The 11,205-nt window shown below is 41.2% G+C and overlaps 1 protein-coding gene across 1 annotated transcript; it reads left to right on the plus strand.

Annotated features, from left to right (window-relative positions):
- Positions 1-3,292: 3,292 nt before the first annotated feature.
- Positions 3,293-10,908, plus strand: nmur1a (neuromedin U receptor 1a). Its single transcript, XM_069897002.1, has 3 exons — positions 3,293-3,482; positions 3,723-4,678; positions 7,805-10,908. The coding sequence occupies exons 2-3, from the start codon at positions 3,736-3,738 to the stop codon at positions 8,146-8,148; spliced, it is 1,287 nt and encodes a 428-aa protein (XP_069753103.1). The 5' UTR covers positions 3,293-3,482; positions 3,723-3,735; the 3' UTR covers positions 8,149-10,908.
- The last annotated feature ends 297 nt before the right edge of the window (positions 10,909-11,205 follow it).

Consider the following 11,205-nt stretch of genomic DNA (forward strand, 5'->3'; position numbering starts at 1 on the left):
GTGAAAACCCTTTGTCAAGAAAGAGACTAAAAAATGTAAATTTATATATACAAGGGTGGGGGGGGGGGAAGAAACTGAGGAGGGGTCTGGAGATGATAGGACAGATAGAAGGTGTGAGAGGTATCTTCGTTACTTCAGATGTCTCCATTTCTCCTGGAGGTGGGATATTCCTGTGCTCTGAGTAGCGTGGCGAGTGGAGTGTAGTCTGTTCCAGTTTGTGTACACAGGAATGTGTATGAATTTGTTTGTGATAAAGACCCACTGCTCACCAGAGACAGAGCTCTTAATGGTGAAGTCCAGGCCCTTCTACTTACGTAGATAATTCACACCCACTCTAATCACAGCAGTTTATGTTCCACCTGTAAATGATGGGGAAACATTGAAAGAGCTTTATGGAGCCATCTGTTTAGCCCAGGCAATTCACCCCGATGACTTTATCATAGTTGCCAGTGATTTCAATCATGGCAAAAACAGTCCTGCTAAAGTTCCAACAAAATATTAACGTTTTATCTGGGGAGAGAATATTATATCTGGTCTACACAAACATCCCTGGAGCATACAAAGCTGTCCCTAGCACCCACCTTGGATACTCAGACCACATATTCATCCTGGTAATCCCTGCTTTGAGACCACTGGTAAAGTAAGCTAAACCAGTTCACAGGGTGAACTGGATGAAAATATAAAGAGATGCGTCAGTAAGTTTGCGAATGTTAAGAAGGTTGTAAGAGTTGTGGATGGTATTAAAGGTTGTTATAGGTTACAATAGGATATAGATGCGATGCATAGTTGGGTGGAAAAGTGGCAGATGGAGTTCAATCTAGATAAGTGTTGGGAGATGCATTTTGGAAAGTCAAACTTGAAGGCAGAGTACATGCTGGGATACTTAACAGTGTGGAAGAATAGAGACTAAATCTGTAGATCTTTCAAGGTTTCCATGCAAGTTGATAGGATAGTTAAGAAGGCCTATTGTATGCTGGTCTTCATTATTTGGGGGATTGAGTTCAGGGTCCATGAGATGGTGTTGTAGCTCTATAAATCTCTGGTGTGACCACGCAGAATATTGTATTCTGTTCTGGTCACCTCATTACAAGAAGGAAGTGGCAGCTGTGGAGAGGGTGCAGAGGAGATTTACCAGGATGATGCCTGGATTGGAAAATGTGTCTTATGAGGCAAGGTTAGCAGAGCTCGGATTTTCTTCTTCGGAGTGAAGATGAATGAGACTTATTTGAGGCCTATAGGATTATGAGAGGCATAAATAAAGTAGATAACCAACACCTTTTCCCAGCACCGGAGTAGCAAGCACCAGACAAAGTGACAGGAGGAAAGTTTAGGGAAGACATCAAGGGTAGGTTTTTTTTTTTTTTTACACAGAGTTGTGGCTGCCTGGAATACATTGCTGGGGTGGTGGTGGAGGCTGGAGCAATCGGGGCATTTAAGGGACTCTTAGACAGGCACGTGAATTGAAAAAATGTTATGAAGTAGGAAGGGTTTTTTACTTCAAAACCACATTCTAGAGTTCATTAAGCGAGGCATCCACCTACAATGACCACAGCAACATTGACAAATGTGAGTACAGTGGCTAGCTACATAAGAAAGTGTATTGAGGATGCCACAGCGATCAAATGCTATACAGCCAGGGCAAATAAAAAGTGTGACTAGATGCAGAGGTTTGTCCAAATCTCAGAGCTTGTGACCTCTCCTTCAACAAGGCCTAAACTCTTGCATGCAATCAGGTAGACAAAATATGGGTACACACAGACAATCCACAGACATCTGTGTGATACCAAAAACACGAGGAGCATGTGGCAGGGTATTCAAACCATAACTGAGTCAGTGACAATGATACTTCCTTTTCTGACAGGTTGAGTACATTCTACCTGTGGTTTGATGAGAAAAACAAGATGGCATTCAAAATGAGTCTCATCTCCCCTGAACAATGGACACCCTACCGATCTGCAGTTGAAGTGAGCGGAATCCTATCCAGGGTGATCCCACACAAAGCAGCATACCTGGATAGATGCTGAAGGACTGTGCAGCCCAGCATAGCAGACACTACAAGATCTCACCTTGCCTCATAAGGCTCATTTTCCAATCCAGGCATCATCCTGATAAATCTCCTCTGCACCCTCTCCACAGCTGCCACTTCCTTCTTGTAATGAGGTGACCAGAACAGAATACAATATTCTGCGTGGTCTCACCAGAGATTTATAGAGCTACAACACCATCCAATTTGAGGATGATACCTCATTAGTTTGCCTCATTCGCAGCAATGATGAGTCCCATTACGTAGAGGAGGTTGAAAGGCTCGTAAAATGGTACGAGAACAAGAACCCGAGTCTCAACATGTAAAAGGCAAAGGAGATGATTGTGGACTTCAGGAGGACAAAGGTCCACTACACATTAATGGTTCCATGGTGGAAAAAGTGGAGAACACAAAGTTCCTTGGTGCGCATATTAGAGATGACCTATCCTAAACTCACAGCATCTCCTCATCAGTTGGGAAGGTGCAGCAGCGCCAACACTTCCTGAGGTGCTTGAGAAAGACAAGGTTTCAAGCTTCCATCTTGACAACCTTTTAACGGAGCGCAATTGAGGGTGTCCTGTCTGGTTGCATCATTGTCCGGGATGGTAGCTGCAAAGCATCAGACTGGAAGTCTATACAGAGGATCATTAAAACAGGTGAGATCACTGGGATCATTGTCGAAATAGGGCTCCAGGAATTAAAGATGAACCATTTCCGGCCAGTGCACAGTATCATTAACCCACTGCCATCAAGAAGGTGATACAGGAGCATCAAACTGAGGACTGCCATTATGGGGAATAGCTTCTCCCTGGAGACTGAGATTGAGGTATGGTACAAATCATCCCAAGTTTTTAACATGTGTTTATTTTCATTATTTAGGAGATCATTGAGTTTTTGTGTGTGCCTCATGGTCTGGAGAGGGACTGCTTTGTTAGATTGTAGATAATATTAAACGAATTTGAACTTGAGCAAGACATTTAAGATACATGGAGATTTAAAAAAAGATAAATTTTCAAATGTCCAGAGAGAAGTGTGACCTGGCCAGCTACATATTATGATAGTTCTCACATATATTTGCCATGGGATAGATACAAAGTAGAGTGTTTTTTACCTAAAAACTGTTAGGAATTCAAACGATTGAAATACACGTTTTAATAATCGACAGAGCTTTGTCATCTTTAAAACAGCGCATCAAAAAGAAAGGATAGGAAGCACGAAATTATTCCTCGGATCAATTCGAGGCACTCGGATCGTCAGTGGCAACGTTCAAGGCATTTCTAACGGCGCAAGGGTCCCTCAGGCTGTTGATCGAGAAACTGTCACAGCAGCCAGTCACTGTTGACGCCTTCCAGTGGTGGGCGAGAGGCTGCTCAGCGCCGTGTTGTCCAGTTTGAGAGCGCTTGCATGTGATTGATACCTCCACGCCAAGCGAGTTCTCGCTTCTGCTTCAGCCAGGGGTGTAAGTAGATTTCCCTTTATTACAGGCTGGGGAGAAATGCATATACTCTGTACATAATAAGATGCTCCATGACCTTTGTAATCCACACTCGGAAATATTGGACCTCATGTTTTACTTCTTCTTTGAGTTGATCTTATTTTCTCTGATTACAATAAACGTCAAGATTAATCGTTGTACAATATTTCCAAAAAGTTTGGTTAAAGTTTGCTTAAAAGTTTGGTTCCATCGTCCTTGTTTCAGTTACTCTTCGACCATGCAACTCCCGCTGACCGAAGGATTCGTGCCAAACTGCATGGGCTTGGATCTGCCGGAGAACGGGACGCGGATTCTCCAAAGCGTCTACCAGTCTCTGTGCAACGGGACCTTCCCGCAGCAGAACCTCAGCAGCCGGCAGGAGGAGGAGGAGGCGGCGGGGGGCGAGGCGGCGGCCGCCGTGAGCAGGGGGGAGTACCTGCTCTTCACCCTGGGACCCAGGACATGGGAATTCTTCACCCCGGCTTGTGTCACCTACCTCTGCATCTTCCTGGTCGGCTCCGTGGGGAATGCGCTGACCTGCTTCGTCATCGCGAAACACAAGGTGATGCGGACCCCAACCAATTATTACTTATTCAGCTTGGCGAGTTCGGATCTGCTGGTCCTGGTGGTCGGGATGCCCATGGAAATGTATGAAATGTGGAGGAACTACCCGTTCCTCTTCGGCCAATTTGGATGCTACTTTAAAACCTTTCTCTTTGAGACCGTTTGCTTCGCCTCGGTTCTCAACGTGACGGCCCTCAGTGTCGAGCGCTACATCGCCGTGGTGCATCCACTGAAAGCAAAATGCATCGTGACCAGAACTCACGCCAAGCGCGTTCTCCTCGGGGTCTGGGCGCTTTCCCTTTGCTTGGCCGTCCCCAACACCAGTCTCCACGGCATTCACTACCTGAAGACCCGCTCCGGGGAACTCATCGAGGAGTCCGCTCTGTGTGTGATGCTGAAGCCCATCTGGGTGTACAATCTCATCATTCAGATCACCACCGTGCTCTTCTACTTCCTCCCCATGATCACCCTGAGTGTCCTCTACTTGTTAATCGCCCTGCAGTTGAAGCAGGAGAAGTCCCTCTCCAAGTTCAAGCCCGACTCGGGAACTGGCAATGCCCAGCCTGCTCGCAACCGGCAGGACAAGGCGAAGAACCGCCAGGTCACCAAAATGCTGTGTAAGTTTGGCGATCCATGAACGGGACGACTCACTTCGGCCAGAACCCGCACCCCCCCCCCCCCCACCCACCCCACGTTTCCTTCATCGGTAGAAAAGGCAACGCATTGTGCAGTTCCCTTAATTCAGATGAGCGATGGTCATAAATAGATGTGATTTTTTTTTAAACTAGTCAGATTTAAGTGAGCCTTCCCATGCTAAATAATTAGAAAGATGTTCTCTAAATTAGTCCTGCCCTTGTCTTTTATAGAAAGATAGGAAATAGGCGTAGGCCATTTGGCCATTCACTTGGATCGTGGCCGATCGAGGACTCAGTTCCTGCCTTCTCCCCACACCCCCTTAGCCACAAGGGTCAAATCTTAAATGTAGATAAGGAACCTGCTTCAACCACTTCCTGTGGCAAAGAATTGCACAGATTTTTTTTTAAATGTTTAACTCCAGAAAGAAGATGATTACAAGTTAAATGAAATGAGGGTGCAACATCCTATTGATAAGTACAGATGCACTGAGATTCTTGCTGTGGCCACATAAATATCTAGGACCCACCAACGACAAAAGCATGAATTAAATTACCATGGTGCGTTGAGTGTAAGTTAAATTATCACAGTGATCCCTGGTGATGTGTGGACAGTATTTAGTTATTTTATACCCCCTTTAGTATGAAGTTATTTTAAATTAAAGGCAATTTTAGCAGTATATGTAGGAGTGAAAGGGGTTTTATAAACAGAAGATATGAAGAGGAAAGAAATTGAATGTTCAGTTGTAAATTTTCAGCAAGGGTTAAATTTGTACAAACTGGTGTTACATTTTATGCCTGTTCTGCTTACTTAAGAATTTTACTCGCCATCAATAACTTTGCAAAATGATTTCTGATTCAGAATCCTATGATTAATCAGTCACTGTTTAGTTCAAATTCATTATCAGTTATTAATAGATTGAGAAATTATCAGTAGGGATAATTCTCTGAGAAGGTCATAGACCATGAGCAATCCTATTATGAGGCTACCTCCAAGAGTCTATTAAGGCCGTATATACTCCCCATTCTTCTATTCTGTGAACCCTCTCACTACCACAGAGTATTTCAGCTGAGCTAACCTTGATTTAGGATACATTTTCCTGGTGAATGTGTTGTAGGCACATTTCCTATTCCAACATCTTTGCAAATTAAGTAATTTAACACACTCTCCCTTCCGAGTGGTTATTGAAGTCCACAATACAGGTATATCCCGTTTTACGAACACTTGGTTTATGCAAATTCACTTTGATGAAGAAACCTCTGTTCCCTATCCAAAAGAAATTTGAATAGGTTTTCCCTTTTTTGAAAGTAGTTTTCAATTGTATTGAATTACTTTATGCCATTTTGGCTTCTGAAAGGTTTCATAGAAACACTCTACTTTCATGAAGTGGGGCATACCTGTACTCTCTTTTACTCTAGTGTCATTAAATCAGGGATCTTGTGGCTTAATGATGTGCATTGTGGCAAACAAACACATCACAAGAAAGGGATATGCTGCTCATTGTTTTAGAAATGTTCAAGCATTTGTCTATGTTCAAAATTGATATTACAAATTAAGTACAATTTAGAGCAGTTTTAAATTAGACTCTATATAGAATATTAAGTGGGTTTCAATAGATTTTTCTGTTTACGATTACTGGTGGTAGTCATTAATACTTTAATACTGCTGTTGTAACAAAACTAAAGTGTATAGAACTGCATTGACATTGAACATAACATTTAAAGTTGTACTGGAGGATGGTGACAGGGGACAAAACAATCCTTTGATAGCTTTGTTTTTAAAAAAAAAAGTTCCATTTCTTTGTGCATTACTTTTTGGAAAACTGCAGAATAAATTTCTGGTTTGTACACTCTCTGCTAGAGCACTGACCTAAACCACTCAGCTGCTCCATTATTCAGCCAGATTATGGATAAATTGTGCCTGAACACCAACTGCTGCCTGAATTTCCCTGCCAACCCAAAATTTTGTCAGTCTCGATTTTAAAAATTTCCATTGACTCACTGGTCTCAGCAGTCTTTTAAAATGAGAGGTTGAGATTTCTGCCACTATGGAGGAATAGTTTCCCACAATACCATGAAGAGCTGAGGTCCAATATTATGTTCTTGTGTTCCAACTCTGGCAACTGCAGATAACAGCTCTGTTCCCAGCTGCGTATCAAATCCACTTGCAGGAATATGTCCAATCTGTGTAAATGCCCATAAATTAGTGCGCTCTGTCCCAGTAACACACTTGTCAATGGTCTGAGGGGAAGGGTGCCCAGAACTGAATACATTATTCCAGATGGAGTATAACTCGAGCTCTGGATGTCTGAAGCATAACTTGAACTCTTCTCAGTCTGCTGGAAATAATAGATGCCTTCCTTTCAACCTTCCAGCATCTGCAACAGCACTGCTGGTGCTTCAAGAAATTTTATTTCTTCCTGTAGCTGAATCCTCTAATATGAGAAAAAATACTCATGAGGAGCCTATAAAAAGAGTTCAGCATTTTGCCCATGCAATTTTATAACCATCTGATCATTTAATAATCTCTGTAAATGACCTAAGTAAAATGACGTTGAAAGTTTTTTTTGCATATGGAATCAGGAAAATATCCCTTAAAATCATGCTGGATGTGGTTCATCTCTCTGGCGCATTATGAGCAGGTTAAACTGAGAGCAGTGGCAGTGCTCATTGACATTAAATCTGTCAGGATTCTTGACTGTGTTGATTACCTGACCTTTTACTGCAGCTTTGAATCAAATGTTCAGACCCACCTGCTCCTGAATCAACATTCACTCAACCAAAGGGATACTTCTTGATTTTGATCTTGTGATTGCAGGTGTAAGAAGTGGCAAGATCATCAGTCCCTACGGCAGATCCTGGTGTTGAAGTGGCTGAGAACAATTGTCAGGATTCCATTCCTGGTAGTCCTCGGCTTACAGTTCCACAAATATGTCAGCTATGGTTCGGGGGTAGAAGGGAGCTGAAGGAAATTTAAGTTAGTTTAGTTGGAATTTAGTTATCGTCAGTGATAATTTATAGTTTTGCTTTGATTAAACTTTGAGTTACAGCATTAAATTTCTCTGCACATGGCATTTTTTTTAACACCGGTGTTTATTTTGTTCTTTGCAGTTATTCTGGTAGTTGTGTTTGGAATCTGCTGGGCACCCTTTCACACAGATCGATTAATGTGGATCCAGGCAACCTATGGGAATACACAATTGTTGATGTTGTATCAGTTTGTCCATGTTGTCTCGGGAGTGTTTTTCTATTTTAGCTCTGCTGTCAATCCTATCCTCTATAATCTCATGTCCACCCGGTTCAGAGAGATGTTTAAAGAAGTGATGTGCAGACGGAAATCTCGGAGTGACAAACCCAAATGGTATTTAACCACTGTAACCAGAATGGCATCTCATAGCATGGTACTGGAGTCCAGTTCCGGTAACGGAATCCCCTTGTCTGATATTGAAGACTGAGTCTTATCTTGAATGTGGAAATGCAGGTAAAGATGAAAACGTCAATGTTTTCTATTGTAGTAGCTTCTCTAGCATGTTTTGTATCTTGTGTGGGAATAAAATTCATTCATGTAGTGTACAGTGATAGTGTTAACAAGTTCTCGTATATCTGTTTCATGCAAGGTAGTTCATATTTCTGAGGTTTGTCTCCTCAAACCCTCTTCAATGCTTAGTCTTTTTTCAACTGGATAAAACTGGCCTGCATATGAAGTCTTTATTCAAAGCTGCAGATGTTGCTCTCAGGTGTTTCTCAATTCTTCACCCTCTCTCTGACTCACTTCCATTTAGGATTGCTGATTTTGGGCCCAGAAATAGTATAGATAGGACAGTGATGCAATATAAAGAGTTTTTATAGTTTCCTCAACTCAGTTTTGCAAGCCCTTAAGTATTCCAGCTCACTGTTGTTAATGCTCTTCCACTCTCAAGTTAATTATGATAAAGCTTCCCCTCAACTTTTTGAAAGCTTGAAAGAGAAATGCACATGCTTTGAGAAAGCCAGGTAGGTGAATTTCAAATTGATTCTGGGGTACCTACACCCTAAATGAGCACTTCACCCCTATTACCCAGTAGGAATGTTTGAAATTTTCAATCTTTTGAGTAGATTATGGTTTTTAGACTGCAGGCATGTAATGGCACAATCAAGGAATTTTATCACCACGCGGGCGGTTTAAAAAGGAATTTTGAGTCAATTCCTGCACCACGATTTATCCTGCAGGGCCCCTACAACTTTTTGGAGGAAGCTGCAGTGTAAATTGTACCGGAAAATTCATGGATGGTCATCCATCCACTTTACTGCACGCCCAACCACCGGGACTGTGGCACTCAGGTACTTGCAGTCTAAAAAAAGTCCCCAGTGTGAACGACCACACGGGTAGTAATTATGTTAATTTTTTTTCTGCGATTTTCCCAACATTACACTCTATAAACCTTAAATGACATTATAATTTAAGGGAACTTTTATTTATTGGATGTGAACATCACTGCCAAAGTTATTGAAACTTTATAAACTCCTAAATGTCCCTGAGAAATGACTGTTGAGCCACGTTTTTTTTTCAGGACAGAGGCACCCAGGGCCCTGCACTTTACTGCTAACAGGGTGTCTGATACAAACTGATATGAAAAGGTCTCTTCTAATAGCCTGAGCTACACACTACCAACGTGCTTTAGGGTGAGAAAATATTTAACTGAAACACTTAGAGTGACTTGATGCAATGCAGATAGGTGAAGAGAAGCCACCCCCCCCCCCCCCACCAAGTCAAAACAACTGATTTGAGAGCTAAATTCATGGATGCTCGGAAAAGAGACAGAGGAAATAAGAAACCCATTGTTAAAGCTCAGCAGGAGAGGAAATTCATTTTAGGAGCCCTGTAATATTTGCTGTATTGAGGTTATTTTATTGATCACTCAAGACTTATTTGAAGCTAAATGTCAACACGCATGCTATTTGAAGCTACTCTTTCCAATAGTGGGAGCTGGGTAATCTGTCGAGAATGGATGGCCCACAATAGAATGTAAAATCATATTTCATCATTATATTCATTAAAATAATAAACATAATTTAAAACTCCTCAAATAACAAAAGAGTGACATGTGGAAGAATGAAGGGAGGATTAAAAACAAAGTCTGGTAAATTAAAATACAAAATATTGAGTTAAATGTGATCTTTTTCCTGGGTATGATGGACAACAGTGGATTGACAGGTCATGATGAAAAAGTGGAGTGGACTCAATGAGCTGAATTGTTGACTTCTGCTCTTATGTCCTTATGGACCAAGATCCAAAAAAAAAAGAGAGATGCAGAGCAGGATTCCAACTCATTAAGTTTCATTTTACACTCTCAATTTCTTAAAGAGTCTTATTATGACAATGGAGCTACTATTGACATTTGATGAGCTTTCTGAGTGGAGTGCTGCGATGTCTCTGTCGCTCACACAAGGTCTGAAAGGCAGTGCCAACATTTTTAATTGCAAATATTAATTAATTCAGTATTTTTCAAACAAAATTGAGTTTAAATATGCTTACTAAAGGGAAGTTTTCATTTAACACCAGAAATTTTGTATGGCAGCAGTGATAAACTGCATCTGTCATTTCTTTTGTTAGCTTTATGGTATTGTGTTTTCTAAGGCTAGTGTTTAATGTTGTGATTGAATGTAATAAAAATTATTCCTTTTAGAAGACTGTGAGGCCGACACCTATCTACTCATAGTTATATATGGACAAAAAGGTTGTTTCGTTATGATTTCATGACCATTCTGAAATTGTTCTTTCCAATAATGCCAACATGAATTGTCGATGCCTGTAAGTCAACGGAATGTTGTTTGAACTGAAATGTTTCACAATGAATATTGCTCATAATTAGTAGAGCTTTTCTGAGGAGACATTAGTGAGGAATTAGAGAACATTATATATTCAGAGAATTTGAGCAACATCAATCAATTCACTGTGAAGGATTTCTTCTCCATTCTTGAGGTTGTGAGAACATTTTAAATACTTCCCAGAAAATGCTTGGAACTACGCAACACATTTCCTCTTTTGTCACTTTGAGATTGAATATTATTATTCTATCAGGAGTAGAAAGGAGAAAAAGACTAATCTTCTGTGCTTTCTGTAGCTTTAGTATTGCTCAAAGAGCTTTGTTGTGAATGATTTTGTTTGATATGCTGTCACTGTGGTCATGTTGTAAATTCAGTACCGTATATTTGCAATAAATGACCAGTTTGGAGACCATTGTCTAGGAGACCATTTATACAACAGAAGTGCAAAGTTTAAAGTATTTGTGATTGACATTTCTGAACTCACACACACACACACACACACACACACACACACACACACACACACACACACACACTCTGAGTGTGCACCTCTGTGTGTGGACAGGCTTCTGTATGGAGAGTGCTCAACCAACTTTCAATTTTACTATGACAGCATTATATTCTTAAGGCTTCATATATCACACCAGTTTCATACTGGATTGTACCTTCTCTGCTTGTTCCATATTGTGATTATGTACAGTTTA

Source organism: Narcine bancroftii, chromosome 9, assembly GCF_036971445.1.
Source record: "Narcine bancroftii isolate sNarBan1 chromosome 9, sNarBan1.hap1, whole genome shotgun sequence".
NCBI lineage: Eukaryota > Metazoa > Chordata > Chondrichthyes > Torpediniformes > Narcinidae > Narcine > Narcine bancroftii.